Here is a 14,749-nt window from a genome sequence, read left to right as displayed (position 1 = left end):
AAGGGCTGTCGCGCTCCCATAAAAATACTATTTTGGAGCATCTGTCCCAAAATGGGCTGCTCCCTTCCATGTCTGGTACTTCTGTGTCCCAGCAAAGTAGACAATTTCCTGCAAAGACTAGAAAGAAAACAATACAACACCGTCCAGGATTCTCAACCGCTCATTTCATTTATTCTCTCCATACAAGCGCCTCCTTTCTGTATGTGTTTTCTTTTCTTGTTGGCACTTCAGAAAGGAGTCCAGTCTGACATCACACCATACACAGCAAATACAAAGTCCACAGCTTTTTTGTTTTAAAATTCCTAAAAACATCATTGTCTTTTTTTCAAGTGTGGCTGTGTCTTCACTTTAAAAACAGACAAATAAATAAAAAATAGACTATTAAATAGCTGTGCATTTTTTCTCCTTTTTTTGCAAACCTGCCCAAGAGCTTCTACCAAAAAACCTTAATCTTTTTCAGGGAGCCAGGGGTTCTTTTAAGGTCAAGGGTGAATTGAGTTGAATATACCAAGGAAATTCTAAAATGTCAGTGCAACAGATGCAACTACAGTGCAGGTGAGTTTATCTATACAAAAACAAAAATATATGTCATTATAGTCATATACAAGTTTTGCATTACAGTTGCTACAGAAACTAGATCTGTTTTATCATACAGTGTGGGTCGAATTCAAGAAATATTTACAGTTAAATTGCTTGTCCGTCTGAAACCACACTATAACTTAGTGTACTATTAACATGTTTGAACAACAACAACAACAACAAAATACAATATATATATAATATAAATATTTTTTTCCAGTCTATACACAGTAAGCAGGAAATGTGTGCAGCCATTTTCACTGATTTGTTTTTAAAATGTTAAAATCTTTCTTTCTTTTTTTGGTTCAGTGAGTCCAAAGGTTTGTCGAGGGCAATGGGGAGAGGATGCCAAAGGCCCACTGGGATTGGCACAATAGAACTGTGTCTTTTATGGGTCCTTTGGGGAGAAGGAAGGGAGGAAAGGACACTCTGGGGGGAGAGGCACGCGATATGTGCGGCTCGGGCCGCGTTGTTCTCTGGGGCTCGCCTTTCGAATATCGGAAAGGCAGGGAGGGATGGAAGATGGCTTGGATTTGTTGTGGTGGCTGCTCCAAAGGGTAAGAACCAAACCAGTAGAGAAGGAGATTCCAGCACAACATGAGGGAAGACTTCCCTTCTTTTACCAGTAGAGCCTCTGCTAAAGAAGGAAATTCTCTGAAGGCTGTGGATTCTCCTTCATTGGAAGTTTTGAAATAGAGGTTGGATGGCCACCTGTCAAAATGGTTTCAGTTCAGCGTTAGGAGGGTCTGGATAGGAGAAGAGATTCCACCTAAACCTTAGGAGGAACGTCCTGACAGTAAGGGCTGTTCAACAGTGGAAGACGCTGCCATGGTCTCCAATGGAGTCTCCTCCTTTGGAGGTTTTTAAGCAGAGTCTGGATGGCCTTCTGTCGGGGGCAATTTGTGAGTTCCTGCATGGAAGGATGGGGTGGGAGTGGATGGCCCTTGAGGTCTCTTACAACTCTAGGATTCTGTGGGTTGCATGACCCTAGGAGTCCCTAAGGTTCTAACATCCTTCTTCCCCCCGAGAAGCTTTCTACCCATGTGGCATTGGCTGCCACAAAGGGGTAGAAATGGCCACTCATTTTGATGGCTTGGAAGGAAGGTGAAGAAAAGGCTGTCCAAAGCTAACCTAACAGGAACCTCCAGTTTCAGAGGCACTCTGCCTCCAGGTGCAAACCTGTTAGAAACCAGAGGCTGGTGGACCTTTTGATCTGACCCCTTGGGAGGAGGAAGAGCGGTGAGACCTACACACAGAACCTTGGGTTGTGTTTGCTTTTCTGAAGACAGAAGGCGGATAGCAGACTCATTCTTGGGATGGGGGACTTGTCTTCTCTCATTCATTCCCTCCAGGGTTCATTTGCTCAATGCAAATGAGCGGTGGGCAGGAACAGAGCCAAAATGGAGGGGGAGAAACCCTTCTTTTTCTCTCCTTGCTCTTTCTGCACCTTCTCTTTCCAGCACATTCCTGCAGAACCACAAATCTTTCTGGGCAGGGCTCTGAACTTCCAAAAGACTTTGGAAATCTGGCCAGAGGTGACCCAAATCTTCTTTAAACCATTTAGAAGCCATAGACAACATGGCACAAGATTCCATATCTGAGGGGCGTTGAATCCATCCCTTAACAAAACGGAATATCCTCCGCAACCTGTGTCATCCGACTCTAATTCCCATCAACCCTCACCAACGTGGCCAATAGCGAGGGATGCTATGAGTTGCAGACGGATCTCAACTAGTGGGCCATGGATTTTCCTATTCCTGCTTTAGAGCATGATACAGATTGCAAATCTTGCCAAGAGGCAACTCAAATCAATGCAGAATATTTTTCTTTCCTTCTGAAACTGACTTTGCTCCATTAATGCCCCACTTTCAATCTCCCCCCAGTTTACGTGACACGGATTTTGGGGTGCTGAAGGATTTTGGCAAGTGAACCCCCTGAAAACAGAGCAAGGGATATTACTTTTTATACAAATAATCCATTGCTCTTTAGGGCTTTCTTTTTCCTTTAGAAAGTAACTGAGCGTTACTTGTTACTAAAAGTGGTTCAATTTCATTGCTGATGAGTTAATTTTTGTTTTTAAGAAACACCTATACACATAAAAATGGCTCCAAATTCCCCATAAGGACACCCTCCAAACCAACGTTGGAAGCAATGAGTTGATTCTGCAGGATTAACTCTGCTTGCAATGCCTTATCTCTAGAGTAACTCTGTCGCCACTGTCACTTTTCAAAATTAATGATGAATGATAAAATTGTTCTGACCTCAAAAGTGGCACATTGCATGTAGCATCGATACTTCTAATGCGTCATTTTAATGTGTCAAACGTCTTGATCTCTATTGACCTATTAAAAAACTTCAGGGTAGGGATGAGAGAAGCAGCCATTTTGCCCAAAGTGGGCTCAGACCTCAGTTTTGCAACGCAGTCAAGATGGTGGAGATCTTGGGGAAGGCTCTGGTGTGGACCCCATCGCCGTTTTCATAAAAAGCCAATCAGTTTGTTTAAAAATGCTGGTGAAGCTTGACCTGAAAGTCAAAGCCATCTCTGTTAACTTAACCTTTTTTTAAAAATGGCCTTTAGAAGAAGTTGATCTTCTAAAATCAATTTCTTTCTAGCCCTGTGTTTTTAAAATGGTTTGCTTCCAGTCTTGCAAACATGGGATGTGCGCAATGGAAGGGAGGAAGCTGTTCGGTCACCCCAAAAGAGGAGACTTGGCCCGAATGTAGCCATTGCTTTTGAATCTCGTCAGTATTGAAATCCTGGACTTGAAACCGGCTAACCGTTCCTAGCAAGGCGGGCGTCACGTTCGTCACCAGGCGGGCGGGGCCCAGAAATGGCACCGGGACATACCTACTTCACCTTGGACCCGGCGTCTGCAAACAAGCGTCATGAACAGGCAGGAAAAAGGGAAGCAAAGGAGAAGCCCCCACCAGTCTTTTTGCAGCTTACACCTGGGAGTCAGCGCCCAGGCTGTGGAACTCGTCCGGTGTCTTGTTGTCGCTTTGCCCGGCGCCCCCCTGGCGGAAGCCGGAGGCGATTTCGTCGAAGGTTCGGCCCTTCGTTTCGGGCACCTTGAAGTACGTGAAGATGAAGAAGAGGATTAGCAGCACCATGAAGATGATGAAGACGTAGGCACCACAGAGTTCCTGTGAGGAAAGAAAGAGGGAAGATGGATCAATTCACAGTAGCCGTGCCAGTTCAGTGGGCATTTTCCAGCTAGATTACCCCAACTTCAGTTGCAAGATGGCATTTCAGGAGGTGCAACAAAGATACTGGTATAAATCTGGATTCAGTTATCTTTTGTCAGTCAAGACAAAATCTAGAAAATGCCTGGATCCACAGGCAGATCTGTGGATCGTAGTCAACAAGATCACAGTCAACAAGAAAAGTCCACCTTCTTGACCAAATAACGAATGAGAAGCAGAAGAAGTAATTAGACTTCAAGTCCCCAATTAGACTGATTTGTTTACTGTTTGCAACTTGTTCTGAGTAAACTACAGTCTCTTGCTGCTCAATTTAGATGTGCATTTTATGCACTGAGTTAAAAGTTTTAAAGTTCGGGTTGTTTGCCCACAATATTTAGGCAGTTCAAAAATTAGAAATTAAGACTTCTCCGTCTCCAAATGTGACACTGCTTGAAGGGACAGGTTATTAGCTCACCACTCGGTCGCCAGACCTTTGCATGCATGGAGTCCCAGACTCTTACAAACAATCACGTGGTTAAGCTCAACATTAACCTACTCAGAACTAAACTTTGGCAAGCTCATGCATCAAACTACAGTGTCCCCTTTCTTCTTGTTGTGCACTTCTGCTTGGTTGAAAAGGGTCCAAACTGAGCCAACTTCATTTTGGTCCTGCCTGCTGTCCCTAACAGTGTCCTCCTTCCCTCCACCCAAGTGGTTACTGAAATGTAGGCCTGTGTCTCTTTCCAAACTGGTGTTCATCTCTCCCAGGCAAAAACAATTTCCTAACTCAAGTGGCTGAGCTTCAGTTCTTCATCCACCATGTCCCCATCCAACAATGGCAACTGGTGGCTTTCTGTTGTGAGAAGAAAAGGGGAATCTGGTCCATGTTTCAGTCTGAAACCAGTTGCTTTCCCCTTTTCCCAGTTGACCCTTCCCAGTTACATCCACTCCCTAAGGTTGATGCTCCACAACCAGTTTTTTCCTTCCTTCAAGAAGAAAATGGAGCAGTAGAGAGGGGAACATATTGAGTCTACGCCAAGGGACTGAGCTCACAAAGGAAGGCGAATTGATCTCAAACTGAGCATTCTTGGCATGATCAGAAACTGACCTCAATGTACTGGAATCCCATCCCTACGATGAAATTCGACGTCCAGTTAGAGAGGCCAGCCACAGCAAAGGCAGCCGGACGTGGGCCTTGACTGAAGAGCTCCGCCACGATGAACCACGGGATGGGCCCTGGGCCAACCTCAAAGAATGCCACGAAGCCAAAGATGGCAATGATGCTGATGTAGGACATCCAAGCCATTTGGTCCTAAGCATGGGAAGAAAAAATGGTAAGGGTTACATGCACAGAGGCCATGGTTTTCATAGACTCTCCGTATTTTATCCAGTAAGCAATCTATAGTTGCTTAACCTGAGAGAGACTTAAAACTTAAATAGTGAACTCAAGTCAATATTTCGGCTATCCCTTCCCACAGCTAAGGCTGTTTTTCACTGTCTACAGCAGTAATTCCTAAACTTTTGGACTTCAGCTCCCAGATGCCGCAGCCAGCTTGGCCAACAGTCAACAATTCTGGGACCCAAAATCCAAAGTATCTGAAGGACCCAAGTTTAAGAACCGCTGATTTACAGTATAGTTTGCTACTAATGGGTGGCATTCTTGCATCGATGGCTGCATATTAATCCCCCCTCCCATCCTGGCACCCTCCAGACATTTGAACCTTAAAGACACCCCTTTGCCCAACCCCTGATATAGCAAAATTTAGCCAACTGCCACTCACCAGAAGCGCCAAGGCGATGGTCATCAGGACGGCACAGCCGGCCATGCCAGCCAGCCCAACGAGGTGAAGAGTCCTTCGTCCTGCCCTCTCCACCACAAACAGCTGTCGGAGGGGAAAGAGAATAGAAAAGAGTTGGAATCTAAGCGTGAGTGTTAAACAGAGGTCCAAGTGAACTTTTATGGACCACAACTCCCTGGGAAATGTCGTGCAAAAAAAGTTTACTTTAAAAGTATTAAAATAGCCTGTGGCATGAGATTCTCCATATGGCCACAACCACCCCATTTTACCCAGGAGGAAACAAAAGCAAGACACCCACCGAGACAACTGTGAAGGCTGTATTGACAACCCCAGACCCAATGGTGGCATAGACTGGCTGCTGGACCCCAGATTTTTCAAAGATGCTGGTTGAATAGTAGAATACCTAGAAAAAGAAGAAAAAGAAATAGAACAGGTGAGTACAAGAAATGAGATTCCAAGGCAGATATCCCCCCTGCAAAAAGCCCTCTTCCCAGTTTTTACTCTCAAATGCCCTTCAATGCCCTATAGGGTTTTATGGAAAGCATTTTTTGGCCATTGTAGGCCCAAGTGAGGTCTTTGGTTGAAGCAGGAGGTGACCAGACATCAATTCCAGTTTAGTTCTGGTTTTACCAAAGGGCCTTCCCTGAATCTAAAATGGTCTGGGGCAGAACATATGGTCAGCATGCCACCATACCTCCTAGAGGGCACTTGGGAGCATTTTAGGGCAAAATAAAAATGGTCCTAGTGGGATGCATGCAACCCAGCTGAATTTTGCACACCTCTTGTCTACAACATTGCATTTTGGGGGAACTGAAACATCCTTTGGGATTGTAGATTAGGGGGTCTTTCTTGGCAGTTGCACAAAATATGTCAGTTTTAGGGAGGGTTGGAAACTGGCATGCACAGTGTTAAGATGGAGGAAGGCTTCCTCAAGGTCCCAAATCTAGTTTCCATAGCCATGTCCCACCTTCTCAGCAACCTAACTAACCAATGCTCATGGCTGCAGCCTGTGACTTACTGCATTGATCCCTGAAAGCTGCTGGGAGAGTTGTAGGACCACGGCAATGAGGATGGGCTGGCGGTACATGGGTGAGCGGAAGAGCTCTGGGATGGTCACTTTCTTCTCCCGCATCATTTGCCGGCTTTCCTCCTTCATCTCCTGGAGGTCACTGCTGACGTCTGTCGTCCCTCGGAGCTTCTTCAGAACTGGGAAAGGGGCAAGCAGGGTATAAGAAGCTGGCTGGATTGGACAGAGCTACCCTAGGTTTATCTTCACAGTCTAGAAGACCATTGGGTTAGGGAAGTGATTCCCAACCTTTGGTCCTCCAGGATTTTTGGACTTGGGACTCCCATAATCGCTTTGATCTTTTGGAAAAGCAGTATATAAATAAAATTTATTATTATTATTCTAATCCCCAGCCAGATTGGCCAACGGTCAAGAATCCTGGGAACTCTTTTGGCCCTCCTGGGTCTTTGGACCTCATCACCCACAGTCCCCAGAAAGCTTGGCCAAGAGTCAAGAATTCTAGTAACTGGAGTCCAAAACAATGGAGGACCAAAGGTTGGGAAGCACTAGGTTAGGGAACAGCCTACATTACCAGTGTTGGTTTGAGTTTATTTTCTCTGATTTTATTTTCTTATCTACCCTGCTTGTATTTTCTGAACACGCCTGATTCTCCCTCGATAAGCCGTGTTGAGTTTGAAGACCTTTAGGGAAAGGCTTTCTCTTGGTCCCATCTTATTGAAACAGGCTTTCAGCTTTTTACTGGTGCAATGGGTGTGCTGTGTCTTAGATATTAAGTGATTTTAATGTGCTTTTAGCTGTTCTAAATTAATGTTTTTAGGTGGATTGTTGTTTAATGCTTTTAAAACTTTTGCATTACCGGTCATGCTAGCTATATTTAATGCACAATGGGAGAAAAGCGGGATATAAAGAAAATAAAGAATATAATTCCGTGTGCCCATATACCCACTGCTTTGGGCATGGAACATTTCTGAACCCTAGGAAATGTCCGCTGGGGTTTGAAAATACTCTGCTGTTCACGCCATGCAAACTGCTTGGAAAATCCGGGCATGTGACATTTAAATAGGAAAGGGTTGCTCCCCTCCAAAAAAAAATATGGGTGCTCAGAAGTATTGGGACTGCAACTCCCATCACTCTCAGGATCCTGGAGCTTACCGCTCTTGGCTTTGTTCTCTTCATTACGGTTAATGAGGAGGAAGCGGGGGCTCTCTGGCGCAAAAGGCAGCAGAACACATTGGATCAAGGCAAAGATGAAAACAAAGCCCAGCAAGAGTGGCCAAAGGTTCTTGTTCCCCATAAGCAAATCCATGCCGAAAACCTACGGAGGAGGAAAAAGCACAGCGAACGAGCTTAGCCGAAGTTGGCAGAGGCTGGAGCAAAGCACCATCAGGAGGGGTCAGGCATACCCCAAGGTCTTATAGGACCCCATTTTGTACCCACGCTACCAGAAACCATTGAAACCCAACTCACCTGTGCTATGAGGATGCCCACAACAATGCCAAGCTGATGGAGCGTCCCCAGGGCTCCCCGAAGGGCCGTTGGTGAGACTTCGCCAACATACATGGGCACGAAACCTGTGGTGAGGCCGGAATACGCCCCGATGATGAAGCGTCCGAGGATCAGCATCTCGAAAGAGCTGCCCATTTTGGAGAAGCCCATAAGGATGGCAGCAAGGAAGGCCAAGCTGTTGGACATGAGCATGGAGTTCCGCCTAGAAAGGAAAAGATTGGATCAGGATTCAAAGGAACGATGCAGCCGTGTGGCAGGGCTCAAGGTTTCCTTGGCTGGCACAGGAGCATGAGGTCGTTTTTGCCATGGTCAGATGAGAACCCAAATTGTGGCTTTCTATGAGGCGCAGTCTGGGCAGCTCAAGCTTCTCTGAGGTTCCATGACTGCAACCCAACACAGCAACATACATCTAACCACTGATAGAGGCCAAACCATTGTGATCATAGCTCAGGAAAGTTAGGTTCATTTTTTAATTTGGTTTACTATTGGCAGAATCCCCAAAACTAGCACTGGTCCTTGTTGAGTGAGAGGATTCTGGATGCTGTAGTCCAAAGAAGTAATGTTCTCAAACTCTGGGCCCTTTGCAACGTTCTGCATTGTGGCCTCCATCTTTTCCAATCTTTAAACAAGAGGGTGGATGGGCATCTTTCAGGATTGCTTGAGTTGTGGATTCCTGCATGGCAGAATGGGGCTGGACTATATGACCCTTGAGGACCCTTCCAGCTGTAAAGTTCTGTAATGCTTTTTGTCCTGGGCATCTTGGTGATATGCACACCATGAACCTATTCTGGAGGTTTAGCAAGGAGCTATCCAAGATGATGAACATTTGGGGGAACAGAAGTGAGCAGAATAGACAGTTCCTTCAAAGCAATGGTTCCCAAACTTTGGTTCTCTGTGCATTTCAGCTCCCAGAATGTTGGACAAGTTGGCTAGGAATTCTGGGATTTGACCTCCAAAACATCTAGAGGACCAAAGTGTGGGCACCACTGCTTTAAAGTTTGCACTAAAAACCTGAAGCAGATTCAGTGCAACTGGCGTGAAAGCCATGATCTGGCACCACAGCAAGAGATTGTGATACTCACCGTCCAAAGCGGTTGACAAACAGCCCGACCGAAAAGGACCCGATCATCCCACCAACAGAGAAGATGGACACGGAGAGGGACCACAACGTGGTCAGGGTCCCACGGCTGATATACTCCCCATAGCGGTTGTACCACGTTTCATTGTAAAACTCTTCTATCACCTGCAGAGGGACGGCAAACAGGAACCTGTTGGATTGAATCTGGAAAGGGATCTTTTCTTAAAGGGCATTTCCAGCTCGCTCTTCAGGTTGAAAATACAGTATGACCCCTGTATCCATAGGACTGGTACCCATGGTTTCACCTACCCACTGTCAACATAAATGGAGCAGTGAAATATTTTCAGACTTAAAAGGACCCATTCAAGGCAATGAAGCCATGGTGGAGTTTAGCACTTTGGGAAGATGTACATCGTATTGTGCATCTCGGTTGGCAAGCTTGCATCATGAATTTTGTGCATTTCGGTTGTGCAACTGATTGAAGGTGACCCTGCTTTGTGGATTTGGGATGTTATCCTACTTTGATAGATAGTCAACACAGCTATGAATATATTTCCTGGACACAAGATGGTTTGAGACTTCAAGACCAGGACTTGGTTTCTCCACCAGACATGGCAGAGAAAGGTGGCACCCATCTAACCTGGTGAAAGAGGAGACTAAAGAGGAAATGGAAGATAGCTGGATTCTTCCTTGTCAACTGTTGCCGATTAAACACATAAACACAGAGAGAGAGAGACACACAAACAGAAGGCTAGCTCTCTCCAGAAGCCTGGTTGCTTGCTGAGTCACGATGGGAATGCAGGAATGGAGAAAGGAGACACCCGGAGGGCAAAGCAACAACCGGACGGCCATCCAGTTTCTCCCCTGTATCTAATTCAGAATTTCTGCAGGGAACAGATCGAGTGCTGTTGTCTTAGGCTAACAAAGGGCGCTCTCTGCTGTTTTTGTTTTTCCCTCTCCCTGTGTGTATTTTAAGTAGTTTAGCAAACACTTTTTGAAAAGTGAAGGCAGGGTTCCAAGAATAATTCACAAGCCATGAAGTTCTGGATCATGTTGCATGTTCAGAGTGACCAATGGGCCTTCCTTTCACTACGTTCTCGGTCCAAGGAAAAGGCTAAGCTCAAAGTTGTTGGACAGTTTTATTATATTTATGATTTTCATGTAAAGAAATGGGAGTGTGTTAAGGACACGCAGGTCTAATATTAGTATTAGTCCCAAAACGGTGTAGGTATTTGAGTGTTGGACTGCATCTCTGGAAAAGAGGGTTCGATTCCCTGTTTGGCCACGGAAACCCATTGGGTGACCTTAGGCAAGTCGCACTCTCTCAGCCTCAGAGGATAGCAATGGCAATCTCTGAAGAAACTTGCCAAGAAAACCCCATGATAGCATTGCTTGGAAATGACTTGGAAATGACACAACAGAACCCCATGGATTTCCTAGGTTTTTTTTTTTAAAACAAGGAATACTCAAGAGATGGTTTTGCTAGTTCTGCCACCTTCTACTATGGTTTTGCCACAACAACGGCAAAGTAGAGACCTGGTGCAACAAGGAGAAAATATTCTACACCTGCCATTTCATGCCTAGCTTCCACAACCATGCATAGAAATTGAAAATGCTATGGCATGAATAATCCTGACTTTGCCATTTATTTAGATAACCTTCCAAATGCTCCTGGAGACATTGCCTGAGAGTCTTAAAATGCAAAGCTCCGCCAGTGCCAATGCCAGTCATGGGTTTACCTCCCCGCTTTTGCAGAAAACTATTTCAGACGTTAACAGTAAAAAAGGAGATTATTGCATCCTCTTAATTAGCCGTGGAGGAAGGAAAAGGAAAAAAATCTCTTTTCAGCTCAAATTAATATTTTAAGCACTAAGAGCAGAGCTTAGGATGTATTTACAGGAAGCTTTTGAGGGCATTCCTGAGCCATAAGCAATTGGCTGTGGCATGTCATTTTCATGGCTCACAACAACAAAACCTAGCGGGTTTATTTCAAGCACGTAATGAGGACCTTCAGGTCATCCTAATCCATCTACAGTTCGTGGCCATGCGCAAAGTGGAATGATTATGACGTGGGCTGGAAAAGGAAATTCGGGGCATCTTCGGCAGAAGATTCTCTTATTCTGGAATGATATAGGAGGGTTGGTGAAAACATCTGGGGCTAAAAGTTTGTGGCTGGGTTTCTATAGCTGAGCAGGGATTTGAACCTTGGTCTTCCAGAGTCCTAATCCAATTTTCAAACCACTGTGCCATACTGTTTCTCACTCTGGTTTCTTGTTGCTGTAAGGGTGTGCCATGGCTTTCCTCTGAGGCTGAGAGAGTGTGATTTGTCCAAAGGCATTCAGTGGGTTGCCATGGCTGTGTGAGGATTTGAACCTAGCTCTCCCAGAGTCTAACATTCAAACCACTACTGACTCAACGAAGCCTTAAAAGAGGTAATTTAGTCTTTTTTACATATAAAGAGGAAGGAAACCAATGGGAATGATGAGAAATGACCCAATAATGGTTTTAGGGGGAAGGTAGAATAACCACCTGAGGAACTCCAGAGGGAACAATTCAGCCTTGAATTTAAATTATTGTAAGCTGCCATCTTGAATCCCATCTTGGGAGAAAGGCAGGAGATCCACTCATAAATAAAATAAACACAGACAGACATTCATACCCCTGTTCTATTACATCTACCAATGCTTACATCTCCTTCTCCCCCCTTAAAAAACCCCACTCTCTTCTTTAGGCTTTCCAGATCATTTTTAATGCCCTTTCCAGCAACTTTTGCTGCCAAACAAGGTCCAAAGTTTGGAGCAATCCGGCCATAGATTTGAAAATCACCCCAGCCAGGCGCAAATCCCGTTCCAAAGTCCATCGCAAGGGTTTCGAGTATTAACCAAACAGGGATGGCATTGATGCAAAAAGATCCCACATTCCCCAATGTTTTCAGAGCAGAGGAAAAAGTTTTAATTCCCCTGGGAACCAACTTAGAATGAAATCCCATTAGAGCCAACAGTAAGCTGACTAACTGGACGTGCCATTTGGGCAGGATTGGCTATCGGGGTGGGAGGTTGGGAAAGAAAGAATGTGGGAAGGGAACATTTATTGCCATCTTTGTTATTTCAGGATCTGATGCCTTTGGGGTACTGAGAGGGGACTCCTCTCCATCAAGGTTTGAATGCTGAAGCAACATGAGGTACATCCCAATTTTTTGTGGGTTTTTCAGACTATGTGACCATGTTCTAGAAGAGTTTATTCCTGATGTTTCTGATGATCCCAATGATCTGATGGGTCTACTCTGATCGTTCCCAACCTCTGGTCCTCCAGATTTTTTGGACTTTAGCTCCCATAGAGTTCACTGATATAAGCAGTATAGAAATGCACATTCAAGTTCTAGCGCTATGATTCCTGGCTTGTCCATGTTGGCCGGGGCTTCTAGAAGCAGACGTCCAAAACAAATGGAGGACCAAAGTTTGGGAGCCACTGGTCAGCTCTAACCAGGATAGTCGATATTCCATATCCCTGGATTCAACCATTCATGGTTTGAAAATATTCCAAAAAGCAAAACCTTGATTTTTGCTGTTTTATAGAAAGGATACCATTTTCCTATGCCGTTGTATTTAACAGGACCAGACCATCCATGGATTTTGTTATCCATGGAGGCTCCTGGAACAAAAACCCACTGTAATACACTCATCCCCCCCATATTTGCTAGGGTTAGGGGCACAAGACCCCCAAGGATATGGGAAAACTGCAAATAACAAAAACACCAAGTTTTTAGCTAAGAGGACACCTCTCTAGGAATCTCTAGGTCCTCCAGTGCAACTCTGTGGTCAACATCTGACACACACTGACCATAGAACTGCATTGAAGGAGCTATAAAGGCCTAGTAGAGTATTCTCTCTAGGTCTTTCGGTGCAACTTTTAGTGAAAATTGACCAGAAAGTTGCACTGGAGAACCTAGAGAGAACATACTAATTAAATCCATGAATAATCAAATCCGCAATATCAAAGCCACAAATATGAAGGGATGAGTGTAAAATTATTTTAGGCCAGTGTGTATGAAACCCACTGAAGAGGATGGGGAGGTGGAAATCCTTGGTAAAGCAGAGCAGGAGAATGGGGACCTCTCCAAGCCCCATCCATGACTCCTTAAGAAAGCTGAGATGCCTTATTTCAAAGGGTCTTACTTTCTGCGGGGCGTTGATGACTCCAGTGTTGTAGCCAAACTGCAACGAACCTATTACTGCTCCTCCAACCGCTAGCATCAGCCGAGCCGTCATCTGCTGAAAGGAAGGAAAGGACCCAAAAAGAGAGAAAGAGAATTCAGTCAGAGATTTTGAAGCTAAGAAACAAAAGCCAAAACAAAAACCCACTGCAAAAGTTACACTTTGAGCGTATGTTGCAATGGGCCTTCCAGCCAACTCTTGACTCAAGGCAGCCCTATCCTAGACTTTTCTTGGCACGCCTTGTTTACAGAGTGGGTCTGCCCCCATTGCTTTCCTCTGAGGCTGAGAGAGTGGCATGCACTCAAGATCACCCAAATGGCGATTCAAACCCTGGTCTCTCAGAGTCCTGGTCCAACGTCAAACCACTACATATACTTGGAAGTGTAAACTCTGGTTATAGCCATTTAGTGCTACTTTAGCTTGCCAGGGCTCCATCCTTTGCAATCCTGGGATCTGTAGGTTGCTACAAAATGTGTAAAATGTGCTACCATTTTGCAATGAGGGACAATGCAGTATAGAAGTCTGAGCAGTGGTCAACATAAGCCAACTCTCTTTCCAGAAAGGTTTCTTTCAAGGTCCTGGGAAAAAGAATAACATCATTGCCTCTAGTTAAGTTCCCCCCCCCACAAGTTGTCCAACTCCTTTTGTTGAGATTAAAAAAAAAAAACGTATTGGAAATTATGCTTCTTTCAATTAATATCATCATTTGGGCTTCGCTGGGACATTACTCCTTTAACGCTGACCGCCTCACATGCTTCCTTTCGAGGAGAGAAAGGTGAGGCTAATAGGTTTGCTTTGCTGGTTTTAAAAAGAAGCAAATTAATTGAGAACAGTTTGAAGGACATCCGTTCAAACACAAAAATGCCCACGTCATTATCCATGGCGAACAAAAGGGGCAGAACTGGGCTCCGGTTTAACTGGGAAGGCCAAAGAGCTTTGGCCAAGTCCCTTTTCCCAGACCACCTAAGCCAAAGCAACAATCCGGCCCTTGTTTCGGACAGAGGTCAACAAGGGCAGCCCAGTTTGGGATATTTGCCCAATGCTCATCATCATCCATAGACTCTCTGGAGTTACGCTTCATCCCCTGCACAAGCGAGCAAGCAAGCAAAAGGGGGATCCGATTTTCGTGGCCCAGCGTAAGCTGCTTTGGATCCTTCTCATGAACCTCCCTGCGTCGCACACACTCACTCATTGTTTTGGGAAGAAGGACACAATGGCCCTGGTGCCAGGCTAATCCCAGACGGTGTATCTTGGTTTAGAAAGAGAAGGATTGCAGGACTACCAACCCACATGAATCAGATTGAGACATCAGCGCAATCGGGTTATGCTTAGCTACTATTGTCATGTGATTCTGCAGCAATAT

The 14,749-nt window shown here is 45.1% G+C and overlaps 2 protein-coding genes across 3 annotated transcripts in view; one reads left to right on the top strand and one right to left on the bottom strand.

The window, feature by feature from the left end:
- Positions 1 to 144: 144 nt before the first annotated feature.
- Positions 145 to 14,749, bottom strand: part of SLC2A1 (solute carrier family 2 member 1) — a 26,302-nt gene continuing 11,697 nt past the window's right edge. Inside the window, exons 2-10 of one of the 2 annotated variants that reach the window (XM_042478261.1) lie at positions 13,348 to 13,443; positions 9,177 to 9,337; positions 8,056 to 8,296; positions 7,741 to 7,903; positions 6,580 to 6,767; positions 5,860 to 5,964; positions 5,544 to 5,645; positions 4,871 to 5,074; positions 145 to 3,723 (exon numbers count right to left, since the gene is read on the bottom strand). In XM_042478261.1, the coding sequence (XP_042334195.1) occupies positions 3,523 to 3,723; positions 4,871 to 5,074; positions 5,544 to 5,645; positions 5,860 to 5,964; positions 6,580 to 6,767; positions 7,741 to 7,903; positions 8,056 to 8,296; positions 9,177 to 9,337; positions 13,348 to 13,443 (1,461 nt within the window). In that variant the 3' untranslated portion in view covers positions 145 to 3,522. The remainder of the gene's footprint in view (positions 3,724 to 4,870; positions 5,075 to 5,543; positions 5,646 to 5,859; positions 5,965 to 6,579; positions 6,768 to 7,740; positions 7,904 to 8,055; positions 8,297 to 9,176; positions 9,338 to 13,347; positions 13,444 to 14,749) is intronic. The other variant, XM_042478262.1, reaches the window with a different exon arrangement.
- PHC2 (polyhomeotic homolog 2) overlaps positions 12,313 to 14,749 on the top strand; it is a 94,043-nt gene continuing 91,606 nt past the window's right edge. The window contains exon 1 of the mRNA XM_042478252.1: positions 12,313 to 12,353. The gene's annotated coding sequence lies outside the window, so the exon portion shown is untranslated. The remainder of the gene's footprint in view (positions 12,354 to 14,749) is intronic.

The sequence above is a fragment of the Sceloporus undulatus genome, chromosome 7 (genome assembly GCF_019175285.1).
Source record: "Sceloporus undulatus isolate JIND9_A2432 ecotype Alabama chromosome 7, SceUnd_v1.1, whole genome shotgun sequence".
Taxonomy (NCBI): Eukaryota; Metazoa; Chordata; class Lepidosauria; order Squamata; family Phrynosomatidae; genus Sceloporus; species Sceloporus undulatus.
The sequence above is the reverse complement of the archived record's forward strand: the minus strand, read 5'-3'. Positions and strand labels throughout refer to the sequence as shown.